The sequence below is a fragment of the Arvicola amphibius genome, chromosome 9 (assembly GCF_903992535.2).
Source record: "Arvicola amphibius chromosome 9, mArvAmp1.2, whole genome shotgun sequence".
Classification (NCBI taxonomy): domain Eukaryota; kingdom Metazoa; phylum Chordata; class Mammalia; order Rodentia; family Cricetidae; genus Arvicola; species Arvicola amphibius.
The window spans coordinates 78,452,902-78,473,775 of NC_052055.2; the positions used below are offsets into that span (position 1 = coordinate 78,452,902).

The 20,874-nt window shown below is 39.7% G+C and overlaps 1 protein-coding gene across 1 annotated transcript in view; it reads right to left on the bottom strand.

Moving 5' to 3' along the window:
• The window catches only part of Pkhd1 (PKHD1 ciliary IPT domain containing fibrocystin/polyductin), a 380,278-nt gene that overhangs the window by 203,707 nt on the left and 155,697 nt on the right, over positions 1-20,874 (bottom strand). The window contains exons 27-32 of the mRNA XM_038343811.1: positions 20,636-20,761; positions 17,524-17,580; positions 16,646-16,776; positions 6,480-6,592; positions 5,321-5,426; positions 2,653-2,787 (exon numbers count right to left, since the gene is read on the bottom strand). Coding sequence (XP_038199739.1) covers positions 2,653-2,787; positions 5,321-5,426; positions 6,480-6,592; positions 16,646-16,776; positions 17,524-17,580; positions 20,636-20,761 — 668 coding nt within the window. The remainder of the gene's footprint in view (positions 1-2,652; positions 2,788-5,320; positions 5,427-6,479; positions 6,593-16,645; positions 16,777-17,523; positions 17,581-20,635; positions 20,762-20,874) is intronic.

The window sequence follows — 20,874 nt, forward strand, 5'->3', positions numbered from 1 at the left end:
AGCTAAGATTTATCTATTTAACAGAAATTACTAATATAGCCCAATCTGGCTAACTGTCATCTTCACAGTGCATTGGACACAGTGCATTTATTTGAGATTGCAGACCCAAAAGGGTTTATTTACAGTAGCAGCATCGGGTAAATGAAATTAAGCAAAGAATCTCCTTTATAGGACACTCCCCTAGGACAAGATTTTCACAGAGAACTCTTCAGAGGAAATGGCATACCTATTAATAAATGTTTACCACTGAAGCGCTTTCCTTATATAATCAATAGGATTTGATCACACACAGGAGAACAGCAAGGCTGCCCTATCTAGCATTCCCCATGAATATGGAGCTACCCTTTGTAAAGACAAATAAAGACATATGGATCATAGTAAAGACAATGGATCTCTCCATTTTATCTTACTTGCTAATTCAGTGTAAACAATGTCATCATTTAAGTAACAGTAAGATATAAAACTGAATGGTTTTATTGTTTGGGTGACTGACCATTATCTAGAATCCTCTAGATCAAACTCATTCAGGAGTTTTTATTAGTTATCTCTTGGCCTGCATTTGCTAAGAGTCTCAAAGGCCATCAGCTGCATTTCTAGTGAATGACCTCAGGGGCGTGTGATTGTATTTTATTATCTCATTATTTGGCCATAATTTACATATTAACTTATGGTACTCTTCCACTAATTATGATGTCTAGTTAATAGTAATTAAGAGACTAAAACATCAATTCACCAGGACAGTTACTCAGTTTGATGGGCGTCTTTCTTTAGCATGTTCTCTGAAGTCATGACTGGACTTAGGGTCTGTCGACCATGCAACATCCCTTCTGGAAAGGGCATAGGCTAGAGAGATGAGTCATCTCTAAATCAGCAACTCTCTCAAGAAAAGGAAAAACTGCAGGAAAATGGATGTTTCAGAAGAGTTAGCTAAAACAGACCTATTCAGGCATTTGCCACAGTCACAAGCAAAGTAAGTAATGTAAATCTTCATTGCTGATATCCATGTGACTCTTTTAGAAATGAGCGCAAAGGAAATTACTGAAGGCCTGGAGCCTAAGAGAACCTGAGAGCACTCGGGAATTTCCTTAAAAGGAAATGGTCCTATTAACCTGGGAAGCAGCTTTTGACTACACTATGATTGCCATCTCTTGAATATGAAGTGTCCATCACAGGCTTGATATCTGATACTGGTTCTGTAGTGAGAGGCATCATTTACAGAGGTTATGGAACCACGGGAAGGTGGAGATGGTTTGGCAAATGTCAGTCATTGGGGGAAGAACACTGATTGTTATACCCAACCCCTGATTCTTATCATATGCTCTGCTTTTTTATCTGCTGCGGTGTTATTCCTCACATCTGTTCGAATTTCCAGCCACCACCCCTTCCCTACCATGAAGGACTCAAATCCACGCAACTCTGAGGCAAAATAAATCTTTCCTTCCTCAGTTGGTTCTGTCATGTGTTTAGGTCACCGCAATGTAAAAAGAACTCATGTGCTTCCTTGAACTATGCAATGCAGGACAAGCCATCTATAATCTGATTTTTATAATATAGAAATCAGTATCTTTTGAAAGACAGTGTAGTCACATCTAAAATCTTATCACACACATTCCTTTGTCTCAGTAGCCAATAATGGAGGCACTTTCCTTGAAGCCCACTGGGCATGCTGGTCAGTAAATCAGGTAGACAATCTTCATTCTTCCTCTTGTCTCCCAATTCCAACTCCCCAGTCTCATCCTCTGTCCTATAGCACACCATCTTCCGAGTCCCATCTTCCTTCTCTTCTCGCACTTCCTTGGTTGGGTGGGGACCTTCACGGTTCCTCAAGGCACACTCAACTTTCCTCCCCACGTGGACCCTCTCAGCCCCACCCTTCCCATTCTCATCCTTTTGGTAAGCTCCCAATACCTAGAACACATTCCATCTGGAACCCCAACTCCCAATGTCCATACCTGGCAGGGACTCAGAAGCTACCCAAACAGCCACCACACTCTCCTAAGTTTCAGAGAGGCAAACAGATGGGTCACCCAACAAAACCTCATCACATAACAGTATGTATAAACCTGGATAGCCTCATCGACACTCTCTGGGGTGGCAGGTTAAATGGAGAAATGATCCTGTTAACAAAAATGTGACGACGAAGGGTAGAACACCACAGCATAGGGACAGTGTGGCTTTGGGCTGTTCACAATCTTTGACAGGTTCTGGAAAAATAAACTAAGTCAACATGGGGAGGAATTTCTCATTTGCTTTGGTTTTTGAGATAGACTTTAATTTTGTACCTCAACCTTGCTTGGAACTTATGTCAAATCCCCTACCTCAGCCTCCAAATTGCTTGGACCAGAGGTGTGAGCCATGACACTCAAATTATTAGGTTTAATATTGAATCACATACATCAAAAGACCTACCTTTAACTCAAATAAGAATTCTTCAGACTGTTAGTAACTTCTGGTTTGTATAGACTCGATACACCATCTCTAAGTATTCGCATCATATTATGAATATCATCACTATTGCAAATAAAATGCTCCCTTTTTACCTCCTTTTTTACTAAAAATTCCATCATAATTATGCATTAGATAATCAGGGAGCCTGGTTTACATGATTCAGTCTTGATGGGCAACCCACAAGAGCCTCAGTAAGGCACCCACCTTGTGTGTGAAATGACCAAGAAAAAAGCTGTCCGTGACCACAGTATCCCCATCGCTTTCCAAGATGTCGATTCCGCTGTCTCTGCATGCATAAACCTGGAAGTTTTTCAGGTGCAGATTGCTGCTTCTGAAAATCTATAAAGTAACAGCCTACATTATGCTAAAGGTCTAAGGACTGTTTTTCCTCAGACGCCCTAAGATCTCTTTAATTATTGATTAAGTATAAATAAGTAAATAAGCACACTGGCATATTTAAGCAGGTTTTGCCTACCAAGATCAGTACAGACATCTCCAAGTTGCTAACAAATCCCCCTGGAAATGACAGTTTTCCCATATCAGGCAATACATTAAGAGGTTAATGTGAATTGTCCACATATTTAAAACAATCTTATAGTCCCCAAATGAACAAAATTAATTAATAAAAGTGTAGCATTCAAAAACTTCAGTGCATTTTAGCATTTTAGCACGGCATTAGTAGTGCTAGTCAGATTTCACAAATACAAACTCAGTAAGTCTGTGTGTGGATTTAACATATGTATACATACTTATGAGTACTTGGGCTAACACCTCTACAAAGGCATGAAGGAGTAGCAAAGTTTAGTAGGGTTGAAAAGAATCTCATTGTTCTGGCAAATGGGGTTCTTGCTATTCACCTTGGTCTCCTAGTATCAAGTGCTCTTGGGCAAGGTGATCTTAAACTTCCCTAGGCCTGAGGTTCCCCATCTTTAAGATGAGGACCAACATCTAACCTAATGGTCATACCTTGTTCCTTAAATCATATCATACTTGCATTCATACTTGAACTGAAAGTGTCCTACTGAAGCCTAGGTATCCTTCACATATAATGTAGCATGCTTTCACGTGTCATTCAGATTTTGCACATCCATGTCCTAAAATGTCTACATGCAAACATTTTATAAAATGACACTTCTTTGGAGACGGACTATGAGTACAAACCAGTTAAGACCTGAGCTGGTAACTGGATAGCTACTACCTAATTACAGGCACCCCAAAGCAACTCATTTGCAAATATATTCAAAAACAGTAACTAATCCATAGTCCCCAAATCTCTGGTTTTTAGTTATTCAGTAGCAAAGTGTAAATTAGAGGGGTGGGTATGGTTTTCACAGTGTGTGATCCTTTCTCTTTATTATAGAAGAAATAGTAACTGAAACTTCATGAAAATAATGCTTTTAAACTCTTATTATACCTAGAAATTGAATAAATCTTTGGTTCAAATAAATAATTCTTACCTATGAGATGTGAGCAAGTATTTTCCCACACACAAATGTTAGCAAAAAAACTAAAATAAAATATTCAAGACATTAGGGATCCCCTTGCTAGTTATCCTAATTGTATATTTTAGGCTTTCTTCATTCAAAGTTTTCTTCCTTTTATTAGGAACTTGAACAAATATTTATCTTTTACTATGATTTTGCTTTTGTTCCCGTCCCTAAATGTTTTACAAACAAATTTCTTCATCTATGTATCCTAGGCTGCAGAGTTCTAAATTGCAGAGATGAATTCAATGCAGTTGTCTTTTTGTAGTCCTGGCGACCCTAGGTAATTTTGTTCCTAACTGACAGTGAACAAAATTTCCCTTTTAAAGGTCACTGTGGCAATAAAAACTAAATGAGCAAACATGAATCTATTGTTTTCTTTTGAGGAAAAAATAGAAAATAAAACACATTGATTAAAGTAAATGACAGCTAGAGCTGAACCTATTTTCCTTTGAGGAACAATGTCTTTCTTAAGACTGAAGCATTCATTATTCAGGGGATTACACTACCCAGCACATGTCTGTGTCTTTACTCTGCAATTGGTTGTGTTCCTGGTTGTGTGACATTTGACGATTCCTTTACCTTCGGGTTCTTCAGTTATTAGTCATAAGTAGGAACTGAAAGGGAAGTATGGGTGGACGAGCCTGTACAATTGTCATCTCCTGATTGTAAATGTCATTAAAAGCTCTGTTGCCTTATTTTCTACAAGGACTGTTTTGGGAACCCATATAGAAAATGACCTCTTGATATGGGAGAGTCTTCTGTTTGTGTTGATTTCATTGGTTAATAAAGAAACTGCCTTGGCCCATTTGATAGGCCAGCCCTTAGGTTGGTGGAGTAGACAGAACAGAATGCTGGGGAGAAGGAAAGTTAGGCAAATATCCATGCCTCTCCTCTCTGGGACAGACGCCATCGAGCCAGCTACCAGGTCAGACATGCTGAATCTTTCCCGGTAAGACACCACCTTGTGGTGCTACACACATTACTAAATATGGGTTAAAGCAAGATGTAAGAATTAGCTAATAAGAGGCTGAAACTAATGGGTCAGGCAGTGTTTAAAAGAATACAGTTCGTGTGTTGTTATTTTGGGGCATAAGCTAGCCAGACGGCCAGGAGCCAGGTGGGAATGCAGCCCGTCGCCTTTCCACTACAACCTCTGATGTGGGATTTGTTCATTCAACACCACACACACACACACACACACACACACACCTATGATACCATTGACATTAGTTGTGATAACATCACAGTGTTCTCATTCTCATCAAACTACTATCCCTTGGATAGAGTGATGTAACAGTCTACCTCTAGAAAACAAAGACTGTATATGTATGTATGTATGTATGTATGTATGTATGTATGTAAAGATGTTTAAGCTAAAATCATACCTGGGCACCACCTGCACTTCCCCAAACCATGAAATCTTGGAAGAGAGTGAAGCCTGTGTCATTATTCCAAAGTGGTTGAAATTTAGGATATATAAGGAGGCCATACCTGGAAAGAAAGGCAAAGAATAAAAATAAATTCAATATTTCCCCAGTGGAATTAAAGGGGGTTTTATTCATTTTAAAAACTGACATATAGGCACGGATATCTTTACAGATGTGTGTGTAAGATGTGTGTGTGTGTGTCCAGTAATAGAATTAATGGGTCAAATGATACTTATATTTTTAATTTTTTAGGGAATCTTCTATGTGTGTATAATGGTACTACTAACATCCCCATTAGTAATTTATAAGCTTGATTTCTTTTACCCAAATCCATGCCAATACCATCATTCATCATTCTGCATATATTCATCCTAACAGGTGTGAATTTATAACTCTTCATGGTTTTAATTTTCAGTTTCCTGATGATCAGCAGTCATAAGTATTTTTAATATACTAGCTCATCCCTTCCATATGTTCTTTTCAGAAATGCCATCCTAGTTCTATTGTCCAGTTTAAAGTTGGAGTATTCAGAGTGAATTATACTGAGTTCTTGGAATGTCTCCTGTAGTCTGTATTTTTATACTTCGTTAAATATAAAAATAATGAAATTTGGAGCATGGACACAAGCAATACCTGGAACTCTCCTCTGTGATGGACTCTGCTCATTTCTCAATCTTTTCTTTCTGTACCCTGTGACTTGCTTCTGCCATTTAACCATAAACAGATAGCCATGTTTCCTGATATCCTATCAGCCCATATAACTTTACTCCTTTTAGTAGAGTAAACCCTAGCACTTACCTACATCATGTTGTGTCCTTCTGTACTTTCATATTCTACCATAGCTTGATCTTGTCCAGATATTCCTTCTCTCATATTCTAAGAGTAACAAGAAGGTTACTCTTGTTACTTTATAGCTGCATTTACAGTATAAGAGACCATGCTGAAGTGGGCTGGTATCTTAAATGCTATTGGCTGAAGGAGCCGAATGTGTTCCCACAGCATGTATCATTGCCACATTTCGAATCAAATTTCAAGAAGCCTTCATCCATTGTCCATAAAACCAATCATGAAATCACAAGCACCCCACTTAAATGTAAATGAATTTAACCAGCATTACCTGGTACAAGAGTGAGCAGTGTTCAACATGAATGAAAGGAGTGGAGCTTGTGAGGTTTGCCTGGCCACCAGGTAGAAAACATAGCCATAGCCAGCTGCACACACTCTGTTGCCCTACAGAAATTAAGGGAGATTTAAGAATAGTTATTCCATACATGCAGAGGTTGCTGAAAAGAAAGAACCTTATTGTCCCTTTCTACTTTCTTACTTATCCTTTTTCACATGTGATAAAGTTTTTGTGGACTGAGTTGTTCCAGATTTCACCATAGGATGAACCTGTGCCCTTACTTTCCGAACTCCAGACAACTTGGCTACACTTTAAATTGTCCCTTTTCAGAACTAGCCTTCCATTTTAAATCTTAAAGTTTCTGTGGCATGAAGATGTGTTGGCTAGCTTTTAGGTTTTCTAATTTAACTTCTTTATTGATTTTTTGGGAGTTTTACAACATGCACCCCAATCCCTCCGGATACCCCCATATCCTTCCCTCACCACTTCAGTGCCCCACACAAAAGAAAAAAGAACAAGAAAGCAAGCAAACAAACATGCAAAAACAAGAACAAAATAAACAAAAACAACAACAACAAAACCCTCTTTGCTTCTGCTTCTTTCCCGCCTCTCCAACACCTCTTCATTCATCCTGGTGACTTTGGAAACAGGGATGTGTCACATGGTATATACCCTTTGTCCTATCAGCTTTACTAGAAAATGTTTGTTGCAATGAGTCCCTGGTCTGGTTCAAGGCTTCTGGTGTCCAGTGCACCATCATCACTGAATCCTCACTGGAACTTGTCTGGGACAACTTTGTTGTCCTGAGTCTTAGACATCCTGCAGGTATTGTTCCAATGTATCAGTCCCTTCATGAGCTCCAGCGGGTCCTAGTTGGGGTAGATGCCAATGTGGATCAACATAAGGCCCTGCTGTATATTTGTGTGGTACCCAAGTCGGTCAGTCTGGGATACCAGGGCCACCTGCCTCAGCGAGGGGGTGGGGTCAGCTCCCCTATGTCCATAGCATCAGGGTTAGTTCATTCTCCCCTGTAATAAGGGGTAGGGTTACCACTTTGGAGTGCAGGGGCCAGTTTTCTTGCTGTAGTGTCCAGTGAGAGGTAAGGCCAGCTTTACCAAGGACAAAGAGGGACACTGACCCCTCGGTCCTCTGATTTCATCTTACATGATTCCTAAGGCCTCCTGAGTAATGCAGGCTACAGACATCAACACAGTCGCCACCTGCATTGAATCACAAACCCAGGCATGGTCCTCAGTAGCTGCATGACCCTAGAGGACATCCTGTCTCCAAGTAGAAGAATGAGCCACTCAGGTAAGGATGGTTCTGGCAGCCACATGTCCACCAGACACCGCCAAGGCCTCAGATTGTAGCCCCAACCCTGGTTTCTGTGTGACCTTTGATGGCAATATGGGATTTGGACTTCAGCACAGACCCCAGCTATGGTAGAGCCCCAAACATAGATATGGTCCCCCACAGTACTAGGTCTGAATGTAACCACAGCCCCAGGTGGCACTGTAAACCATTCAAGGTCAGCACAGGTCCCAGCAACATTATGGACAAACATGGCCCTCAATCTCATGTGTCTGTATGGCCTTTGATGGTAACAGGAGCCTCAGACATCAGCACAGACCCTGGCTACATGAAGGCCATGGATCGTGATATAGCTACCAGCTACAGCTTTGGCCCAGACGTCACTATGACATTAACTGACAGGTCACTCAGCATCTTGGCCCTGGGACACTGATCTGACCTTGGTCATCCTCATGGCACTTGGTGACAACAGAAGCTATGTACATCAGTCTAGACTCTGGCCACTACAGAGTCACAAACTCAGACATGGCCCTCAGCAATAGCCTGACTAATATGACACCACGGTACTGGGAGGCAGCAAAGGCCACCCATATCTCCATGGCCCCTGTTGTGGCCCTCAGACTCCAACCAAGCCACAGGCTCTGGCCCAGATCCTGTGCCTCTGTGTGGCACCTATTGGCAACCTTGATGACGGACTTTAACACAGACCCTAGCTGCAGCTAAGCCATGGACTCAGACATGGCCCCAGGCAGCATCTCAGCCTGGTTGACATTCTAGTTCCAGGAGGGAACTTCCACCACTCAGTCCAGGATGATTATGGCAGCATCATGGCCACTGAACATTAACAAGGTCATAGGTTGTGGGCCAGACCCCAGACAACAAGTGGCCTTTTGTGGCCACATGGGCCATGGACATCAACATAGATCTCAGCTGCTATAGGACCATAGATCTTGACACGGTCCTAGGCAGCACCTGGATCTTTCTGTCACTTGGATTAAAAACTGGAGTCTGTCAAATTGACTCCCTGAGGTGGCACTATCTGTAGGAAGAATGAATAGTTGATTTAACTATACTTGATCAAATCATACTTCCAACATATGTGTATATACCTGCTTTTCTCTGTTCAAGGGTCTTGTCTTAGACCAGGATAGCCAAGCCTACCTGAGAAATATACATTACGAAACAGACTACTCTTCTTGATTCTGGGATACAGGCTCAGTGCCTTCCAAATAAGCCATCTCCTGTCATCTGGGAGGTGGCCAGGTGCTAGCTAGTATAATACCAAGAAAGCCCAAAATGTCTTCACTGTAAATAACTCAGCCGCAAGTGCACACTGAGAGGACTGGAGAATTCACTCTAAACTGGCATTTATACCTGTTGGTAGAGGGAAAGCCAGTCTTCTCCAGTGGAGAGGCACTAGGTATAGCAATCATTGGAGGCAAACCTCATAGCAGGACCTCAGCAATATATAATGGAACCCACAGTTTCTTATGTATGGGCTTTTACTTGGTCACTGTTTGGTGAGTTTTTTGGAAGGGGTGATCTATTTTATTTTCTTGGTTTGGGGGTTGTTATTTTATTGGTTTGTTGTTTGTTTTTTGAGAAAGAACTTGAAGTTGGGTGGGTATGGAGAGGAAGAGGACATGGAAGGGCTTGGGGGAAGAGGAAATATGAACAAAATGTATTTAAATTTGAAACATTGTTTTAAATAATAAAAAGAACTTTAAACATGAGCAAAGGACCAATAGGTATTACTCCAAAGATATGTAAAATCGTCAATAAATATAGGAAAATAAAGACAGTGTCATTAGGGATCAACAGAAGGCAAAGGCAAAGCAACAGTAAAACAATACATGAGCCTAACAGGATAGCTAAAACCACAGGGTGTCAGTAAGTGCCGGTGCATGGTGGAGAAATAAGGACTGTCACATGCTGCTGGTGGGGCTGCAGAATGGAGCCACCACTCTATTCACAGTCTGACAGCAGTTGTGTGTTTTCCTCCGTAGGGAGAATGCTACAAAAGAAAATCTACCCTAGAGTAGGTTAGTGGTCCTCTAGGGATGGATGAGCACCCATTGATAAGAAGATGGGAGCATGACTCCTAAGGAGGATCAGACTTTACAGGGGAATGATGAAAATATTCTGGTTACTATGGTGATGGTCATACAGCTCTATGAACACACCCAAACTGCTTGCTGTATATTTCAATTGAATCTTCTATGACAAAATGAGTTATATCTTTATAAAACTGGTGTTCTTAAAATAAAACTGTGTACTATGCATGTGTGTGTGTGTGTGTGTGTGTTGTGAGAGAACAGGTGTGTTGGTGACAGCACATGCCTGGCATCTAGAGAAAAGCCTCACTTATGAGCACATACTTTCCACTGTGTTTGTGAAAGGTCCTCTTGCTCTTTGTAGCTGCATACTCTAGGCTGGCTGCCCCATAAACATCAAGAGATGCTACTACCTGCTATCTCATTGCTGGAGCACATGAGATTACAAGCATGTCACCATACCCAGCTTTATGTACATCCTGGGGACTCAAACAAGATTCTCATGTTTGCATGTATTTCTCCCTTTCTTAGTTCACTTTCTGTTGATAAGATCAAATACAGGACCAAAAGTCACTTGGGGAGGAAAGGGTTTTTTTTTTTTTTTTTTTGACTTACATATCTCAGTGACAGTCTATCATGAAGGGAAGCCAAAGTAAGAACTCAAGGAGGAAAGGACATGGGTGCAAGAACTGAAGCAGAGACCACAGAGGGATGCTGCTTACTGGCTTGCTCCTAAGGCCCATCATCAGCTACCTTTATTATACCTTCCAGGACCACCTTCCTATGGATGGCACCACCCACAGTAGGCTATGCTCTCCCTCATCAACCACTAATCAAGAAAATGGCTTCATGAGCTTGCTCACCAGCCAATCCTAGATTGATCTATTCTCAGTTGAGGTTCCCTCTTCCCAGATGACACAAGCTTGGGTCAAGTTGACAAAAAACTAAACGTCACTTTCACTGAGTCATCTCTCCAGTTCTATTTTGACCTTTTAATGCTGATATTTTAGAGCCCTCATCTTCCTTGTGGTATTCTATTGCACCGGTAGCTATTTTCTATTTTCCTTAGATTGAATAAAATCACTCTGTCCCATGGTTTCACTCACTCTTCAGCAATATTTTTATTGACCTTAATTATAAAATTATAATTATAATTTTATTTATAATTGTATTTATTATAATTATATTTATTAATACACATTAATATATTATATATTAATTATATGTAATCATATAATTAATGTATAATATATAAATTATAATTATATTTATTATAATTATAATTATAAAAAGAATGATTTGGGATCTTATTAGACTTTGAATCGCGGTGACACACTGACAGATGGCATGTAGCAGCACTCTCTACAGAAGGTAGAATTTGAACATCCTATTCTTTGGATGTGCCCCATGTGCCACAAAACACATGTCCAAGGTCCATGGGGACAAATGGGAAATAAGCTTTTACAGCAATAAGGGTGAAAGAATGTTCCTGCCTCAGAGGCCTTCGGGCTGTTGAAGTGTGAGTCAGGGCTAGAGTTGTCCTGAATCCGAAAGGCTGACCCACAGGACCCAGTGCAGTGCCAACACATACTGACACAATCATTGTGCTGTTTACTTAACTTTAGCTCAATGTTTATTGTGGGCCCCCAAGGCTCTTTACCCTGGGTGCTTGTAAATAGTCTTTCCTTGTTGTTACCCAGTTACAGAATGTTTTCTTCCCGAGTGGACAAGTTGGCCTGTTCTCTACTAAGTGTCATTATTTGGGATTCCAAACAGTTCTTCTGTTCCCCGAGGTCATTCACAAGTCTAATCACATTTCAGTTACCACATGGCCCTCAGGAAATGTCACATGAATATCTGGACACTGTGCTGGATGAAGTTGAATTGCTATTCAAGAGGCCACAGGACTTCAGGAACTTGGGGCCTTCTCTAAGACATTAATGGTCTTAGGGAATCATGGTCTACAGAATCTAAACCAGGGGTAATTTTGTCTCCTGGGAAATGTGGAACTATCTGGAAACAGTTACTATTAGCACAATTCACAGGGCAGAGGACAGCACCCTTGGTGTTTAAAGCACTGCTACATAGAAGAAACCTGTAACAGTTCACCACGAGTACCGCTGTGGAGAAATACCACACATCTACCTCCTACAAATACAGATTTGGTGGAATTCCCTTTTTTATGCTAAATATGAAAATGCAATTAATTATAATGAGGAATGTTTTAGTGGTCCTCACATGGAAGATAGTTTCAAAGTAATCAAATCTGGTACTAAGCATTCTCAAAAAGGGTATTACTTAGCCATCTCAATCCTGTGCTTAAAAAAGGAACAGAATGTGCAATAGTAATTCTCAGCCTCAGGAAGAATCCTTATCTCTCAGAAGGTGAATATAAGTGCTCGGGATATCTGTCCAAAACAAGGGCATAACATAGTGCTTATTCCCTATCATGATTACAAGAGGAAACCTTCCCCAGCAAATACCATGTAAATTTCTGTCCTCCAGATTATCTAGTGTCTGCCCCTACAATAAGTAATAACACACCTATAACCCAAACTGATGATTCACCTATACCTAAGAACTGGGAGTCAAAGAAAACACCTCTAGGGACAGGGATATGAGTTAGTTAATAGAGTGCTTCCAAGCAAACATGAGGAGAGAAGTTGAGAATCCCAACATCCATGTAAATAGTTCTAAGTAACCATTCATTTCTGCCTGTATTCTCAGAGCTGTAGATAGAGTCCAGAGGTTCCTTGGGGTTTGTTGGCGAAGTCTCACCTGAATGGGTGAACTCTGCAATCTGTGAGATACCCTACATCAACAAATAACACAGAGGGCCAGAAAGATGGCTCAGCTTGTAAAGTTGCACTGAGTTTGGCCCCTGAGCATGCAAGATAGGAGAAAACTGAATTTCACAAGTTGTCTTCTGATTTTCACTTGTGGGTCATGTTATATGCATGCATGTATGCACTCATGCACGCATGCACATGCACACACACACACAAATAAATAAATAAATAAAATGTAATTTTAAAAAATTGGTCTGCTATCTACTGAATAAGACACCTGATATCAACATTTGGCTTACACACACATGCACGCACACACATGCACATACACATGCACACATACACGCACACATGCACACATCAACATTATATTAAATGGTGAAAAATAGAAAACATTTCCTCTAAAGTCCAGAATGATACAGGTTGTCAGTCTCTACTTTTTTATGATATAGTGCACATGTGCATGAGCACACACACACACACACACACACACACAAATACAGATAACTCTTAAACACCCACCTTCTCTTCAAGCACTGCAAATAATGAGAAGTATGCCACAGGCTGACAATGGCAATCTCAATTTAACACACACATCTGTTTCATTGTCATGTATGCCAGCTCATTACCAAGACCTGATGAGAATGAAGACTGTTGCAAAAGTTCAGAAAGATATTCCAGAGGCTACATCCAGGCTCATCACCAGTGCTCAGAAAGCATTCATGTTCAACAAACAAAAGTGTTAAATTCTAATAGAACCTGCCTCAGTTCTATTAGAATTTAAGGAACATCTGAGTATCACACACAAACTCTGTCCCAGTGCATTTACAGTTAGAATGGATGTTGAAGTTTTAGTCCTATGTTTGCCAGGAAGACTCACTTTTCTTATAAAAGAAGGGCATCAGCAGTCAGCCCACGTTACTGCCCAACCTTCCTCTCAATTCCAATTGGGTACTCTACAAAGGATTCGTGAAGAAACCACACACTTAGAGGCTTGCAGGAAAGGGTTTAAGGCAAGCAGGGAATTTTGTGTGCAAATCAATTCTTTGCGGAAGTCAATGTGTTATGGACATTCAAGCAAGAGAAATTCCAGAGAGAATGAATTGCTCAAGGAAGCCAGCTCCTTGAGGTGTATATCTGCAGTCAGTAGAAGAAAAAAAAATGGAAGGGGTGAGTTAACCCTTCAGGCAGCTCTTAAATATGCATTACCTATTGAGTGGGGAGAGCCAGAGAACTGAGGATGGGTCCTTTAAAACAGAATTCTTTACAAAATTGATTCACAAACTAGAACAAATTCCCCCCAAATCAAATGGATGTCACCAACAGGCTCCTTCTTCCTTGGGCTCTCCGGAAAAGGACTATGCTCATAGGAAGATTCTAATATCGCTATGAATATAGGACACTCTGAAGCACTGAGAGTGAACTGTCCCCTGATGCCTGAGAATAATCACTCCAGCAGCAGTGTCTGGGAATAGTGGGTTCATGAATAGGATGTCAGATAAAAGGAATCTGCGTGAAAGAAACTGAAGACTGGCTGCTGATACCACTGCTGGTAAGAGAAGACAGGCCTGGCACAGAGAGCAGAAGCTAGGGCAGTGCATAGAGAGAGTGCCGCCAATGTGCTTTTAGCAAACAGGTCAATGTTTCACAAAGGAGTGAATAAAGATGACCATGCCCTGTAGACTCCAGCGAGGCACTGCAAACCTTCTCACTGATGAGAAGGCACAGGGCTCTGATTTGATTTTCAGAGAAACTGACTTCTATTTGATTCAATTGCAGCCTGGGTAGGAAGACAGCAGACCAATTGCAGGCACGAAAACCAAAAAGAACCTAAAAAAAATCCCTTTGTACTGTGCAGAGTTGAAGGTGAGGAAGCTGGTGTCCACCTGGGTGTGAAGATAAACTCTCTACGCTGTGACGAAGAATCTGGTTCAAAGTTCTGGAACAAGTCAAGAATAACATAACACCACAAACCACAGTCCAAACTTAAAAATATCTTGGCCAACCACCAGGTCAAGAATTTCAAAGGCAGGCTCATATGTGGAAAGAGAGTGAGTGTGCTTTCCAGGCTAAATGTCCATACTGGAAGACAAGGCAACTTTCCCCAAGTCTCAGTGAGCGGTTTTGCTCAATTAATATTGAGTACACCATTAATTACTATTAATCAATGTTACACAGTGTAATGTACCCATTTTGATATTATTCAGTGATCAAATATACATTATGGAAGGAAGTTGAGTAAAAGGAACAGTTGGGTAAAAACTTCTTATGAGCCTGAAATTATTTGTAAATTAAAAATGTAAAGGTTTGGAGCAGGCTCAGCAAGTGCAAGAGGGAGGGGCCAATCTCAGATTCCTGGCATCCACAGGGAGTGCAGCGGTGCACACATGCAACTCCCCCTCAAATGACTTGGGAATCTTAGAATTTATCCTCTATTCCCCTTTAATGCAACTATATTTGCAATAATATATAGTGTATGTTATGTATGTGTATTTATATCATATATAAATATGATGTACACATATTTGTGAAATTTTTATACATTTGTTAAACAAAAATATTCCTAAAAGGAAAAAACAAGCAAACAAATATATCAAAATGGAAGGCATCTGAGAAGGAAACAAATGACTGGCTTCAGCTTCATTTTTCTGTTGCCGACTAGGTCTGCTTTCTAGGTTGAATGCCTATATTGAGATATTAGATGATCTTCTAAAAATTTAAGTGGAGGTTTTGCTCAATCAATATGATCACACCCATGAAATATACCCATATTGATATCATTCCACGTCCTCCATGTTAATAGAGGATCCATTCACCAGGGTTCTTCTCACATAGGCACTATAGTCTACAGGTCTCTGTTTCCAGGCCAGTATGCTAGTATAAAGGATGTAAGATGGGTCAACTTTTCTTCTCGTCAGGGAATATGCCACCTACCCCAGGAGCTAAGGTTGTTTCAGCATCACACGGGATGAGCTGGGAAACCTTGGCTGCTTTTGTCAAGATGCTTCAGTGTAGATGAGATTACGTTACCCAAGCAAGTCTTAGAAAAAAAGAACTCTGGGCCCCACAGCTGGCTTCCTAACTGTTCAACAAGCCCGCCGTGGCCAAAAAGTTAAACGCAACTTGTCTAGAGTTTGGTTTCTGATGATCCATGAAATTCTGCCTCTGTTTGTCCCTGGCCTATTAGCCACCCCTATTAGGCACCTAAAATGGTGTGTAAGTGCCGTGCTTTGGGAAGACACAATTAAAAGTGTAAGGAGCGTTGAGCAGAGGACCATACTTTTATTAGGGATTACTCAACTGAGCGTAATTAAGAGCAGTTTTCCCTGTGTGTTCCTCAGAAACTGGGCATAGATGTCATAATACTGTAGCAGGGGAGGATCTGTGGGGACGTGTGTCCACAGATGCCCAGAGTAGCATCCTGGGAAAGGGAGGGTCTCAACCCTCGCTAGAGTTAGACCATGGGATACAATAACTAATAAGGGAGAAATTAAATGGCCTTCCACTATTGTAGTGCAACTCCTTACTCACAAATCTAATGACGAATAGAGAAACTTATTTCACCATGTGGCTATAATTTTACAACATTAAGTTACACCAAATAATGGAATAACAATTAAAATCATGCTCCTGAAACATTATATCTTATATACCTCCTGATTCAATGTAAAATCCTCTTTTGGCAAGAATATGGTCAAATTAACATGATAGGCTACAGGTGATTTAGTAAGTAATGGGCTTCAGAACCAAGAGATCCAAAACAAGATGCTTCAGTTTGGATAACCAGAATACCACTCATTGGTCTCATTTATCATACTAAATAGCTTTCATAGGAATTCTGAGAACAATTGCTAAATTTCTCATCTAACACAAAAATCATAAACAAATGTTTTAATACTAATCAGAGTGAACAGCTAAAATCAAATATCTGATGCTACTGTGAACTGTTAGAAGAGATGTCGTACACCATCAGCATAGCCTCTCCTGGTAGAAAGGAAGCTCTTACCTCTATTACATTGGTGGGACTGAAGGTGTAGATGCCAGCAGGTGCTAACATTTCAGGATTGGACAGTCCTTCAGCCCCAGAAACACTGATGATCACATTGTTTCTTATTGTACTTCCCTGTTCCCGCCAGTCTAATTTGAAAAAATAAACCAAATACAGGGGATTCACAATTAAGATTTATATAACTCAATATTCTTTGACTCTGTTAATGTAGACTATATTTTCATATATAGGTATATTATGTATAACACTATTTTAAATATCAATAGATATTATAAAGATGGTATTAGTGATACATCAATGGCTACAAGAATAAACTATTCTTGACAAGAACCCAAGTTCAGGTTTCAGTACTCATAATGGACAGTTCACAACCTCCTATAGCATGGGTAATCTGACTCTTCTGAGCTCTATATCCACCTGCACACATACACATAAATTAAAATTTTTTTAAAATTATACATATATATATATTTGTATATTATTGAGAGATGTTCTAATCTATGGGTAGAGCAATAAGCTATCAGAAATCATTTTAATACTCTGTCACTTTAGCAATGTGATCATTTAGCAAGTACTGGGTTTGATAAGAAAAAAGGAAAGACACAGAAGTCTTCTCAAAGTTGAGTGGGAAGGGATAAGAAAGTTGAAAGCAGAAATTGAAGGGATGAACATAGTTCAAAATATACTGCATGAAATTCTCAAAGAATTAATAAAATATTTATATTTATATATACATATAGTAAATTAGTATATATAATATAGAAAGAGTATGCTCAACAAATTTGCAATTAACAACATTTCATATCTGCCTATAAATTTTAACAATCAAAGGTGAACTATGATAGATTCAAAATAAAATAAAGTTACATATTTACCATTTTTTCTTCCAATAATTGTCTCACTAGTCATAAACCTTCTGTCCATATAGGTCCCTAATAACAGAAGATTATATTACTTTTGCATATTTGATATCAGTCAGGAAAGCAAGAGAAAAATAAAACATGATTTCTTGTTTGGGTAATTTTTATCTATGATGCAGAGAAAGAGATACATATTGTATCAACTATGAGTTTTAGCATCCTGTGGAGCTAAAGTTTCCTTTACATGTAAATAATCATAGTAATAGTGATGTTTTTAAACAAATCACTCAATTTTACCAATAAAGTCTTGTAAGCCAGATGCTAGGGTAAAAGCCTGCTTGCTCAGAGAGGCAGAGAAAGCACCCAGCTGACCTTCTTCCTCAGACCACAACTCAGAAGCCTCCTGCCTTCCCTCCACGGTAGCTGACATTTTCTTTGGGCTGCCAATAAACTCCCAAATAAAGACATGGGGACTTATATTAATTATGAATTAATAATAAACTTAGGCTTGATCTACTCTTTTAACTTAATTGAAACTGTTTCTTTTCATCTACATCTTGTCTCTGGGCTTTTTACCTTTCTTTCATTCTGTATGTCCTATTTTTCGGGTTCTTCTGTGTTTGGCTGACTGGTTTCTGGTGTCTTTCTCTCTCTCCCCCTCAGTCTAAATTCCCCCTCCTACTGACTCTCCCTGCACAGAAGTCCTGCCTATACCTCCTCCCTTGCTATTGGCCATTCAGCTTTTTATTAGAGCAGTCAGGTGCCTTAGGCAGGCAAGGGAAAACAGCAACACATCTTTAGATAATTAAACGAATGAAACTCATCTTTACATAGTTAGACAAATATTCCACAACACTGCCATTTCAAAAGAACCTCCTCATACTTCATATTTCTTCCTTCTATTTCCTGTGCATCTCTCTATCCATCCTCCTGATTCCCTCAATAATTATTTCTTAATGATCCCATGTTCACTCCCTATCAACTGATTGCTTGCTCTGCCTCAAGACCTATGATTGACTTTATTTAATCCTGTTTGTAATATTCAAGCAGAAAGTTCTTGGATTAAATAGAGGTGTGAAGGTGTGTACTAGGGCTGAGCCACACCATAACTAGGAACGGGCTTTTCCAGTCAATAACACAATCTCAGTGTTCATGGCATGATCAAATATCCTGCAACAGAATAGGCCTTCAATATTAATTCTTAGATAAAGTCTAAGTAAATAGCTTCATTGTCCAAACCAGACAGATGGCACTGGTTGAACTCATTGGGTCACAAAAAAATAAATGTGAGAAGGAAATTTGGAGTGTAGGAAACAGGGAGAAATAAAGAGGCGGGTGAGAAATGGGAACAACAAAATAACCTTAAATATGAACATAGAATTGCCAATGAATAAGTTTAATAAATATATAACAATAAAAAGCCACACAGCTTGTGTCCAACTGATCCTGGTTCTCAAATCAGATGGATCGCTTTTCCTAGAAGAGCAGACACGCTCTGAAGGAACATGGACAGGGTAAGGCAGTTACAACCTCAATGAGAAAAGACTAGAAAACATCAAATATCCCAACCATGTGACACAAAAGGGATTACTCATTTAGGTTGGATCACTACTGAGTACACAGTGCCACAGAACCCCTCATTACTAGGACTTTATTTTATCTGAGATTCCCATGTCATTTAATGGCTCTGAACCTGTGATTGTTATAGGTATAATAGAGAACTTTATAGTGACTCAATTATTTTAATTCCCTTGATTACAAAAGATGTCAAGAGTCAATAATCCATAATAACCATGGCTGAATTCCTCCTACAGGTATTTTGTATTGCCTATTCAGTATAATTTTATGCTAAAATCTTATTGTTAGGATGTCATCCTAAATCCCTGCTTGCATAGACTTTCACAGAGAAAATTGAGAATACAGTCAAGACTGCACCTGTTGGCTTGATTTCTGTGGCCACACTTCTCTAGTCAAAAGATTTTGTAGGGTTGATGACTTCATGTATCTGCTCTTTGCCTTCAAGCTGGAGTTTGTTCTTAAGTGAGTTTGTAAGATCCATAGTCCCCCATAAAACATCTCTTTTGGGATTAGAACATTTTCAGCCTTTTATCTCAAAAGATTGCTCTTAAATGAATCATACACTGTCCCTGGATCACACCACAGGGCTCATTTAAAAATAAGACACTAACAATTATAGCTATAGCCTTACTTTCTACAAAAAAATCTTTGGTTTGCTTTTATGTTGTGACACAATCAGAGACTGCTTATTAATTCATTTCTTTCAGCCACCTGGCCTACAATAAACTATCAGTACAAATGCCGAGAAGACTGTGTCTCACAAAACCTAGTGGTAAAACAAGAGGAATCAGAATGTGACATCGAGTTTTAAGTTGAGGAAGTTCTAGCCTGGAGATGTAGGGAAGAATGTTCCAAGAGAGTAACTGTCATGAACAGAGAGAAAAAAAATATGCAAAAGCCATGTGTCAGAAGAAAGGCTGATCTTTGAGAAGAATGAAATAAAGTATCTCCTGCATGGTGACAGCACAGAGAAAGAAACAAAAACGATGAGAATGGATTTGCTTAATTCAGTTGGGGTGGAAATCACTACAGCACAGCTAAAACTTCTGGATTGCTTTCTGGGAGTGATGTGATGCTGACTGAAACTTCTAATTATCTAAGGACCATTTTGGGGTTTGGTCATGACCTTAAACGAGAATGACAAAAATTAGTGAACAGTCTGCCAGGTCGGAAACTTCTACTACAGAAGCATTTACGCAAAATTTCTGATTTTAAAATCTTCAGCCAACATCATCTAAGCCTGAGCATCTGAGACTATGTGTGGACTTGGAATTGCAGGAAATTTCATGACAGTAAATTTTAAAACCTCCCATTAGACACTTATTAGCCTGAATTCAATTTTCAAGTGATTTACTTCCTGTTGATAATGCTTAGTAAGTCACTCAGTGGTGAGTAAATTTAAATTCGTTTTTTGAGCTATGTCCTATTAGGTAATGCTCAGAAAAACAATGATTTTGTAAGTTTGGAATTCAACAGTGTGTAAGAATGTTTTTGAAAGACTGCCAATCCTACTCAAGAATATCTAAATTAACCCAGCAAATTTACTTACCCACCAGCAGGGCATGACCTGTAATCTTGTAGAATATGTTATTCTCCACCCTCAGGCCCCAGGTCCTGTGCATGCTAAGGCCTCTGCTGAAGGAACCCCATATTGAACAGCTCTGAAGATAGGAACCTGAATGGAAAAGAATAAGGTGAACATTTTCCTCACACCTCAGAGTCTCTTCAGATTCTGCTGACTATATCTAAACAAGATACACCATCACCAGAAAACATTTTTCCATAAAA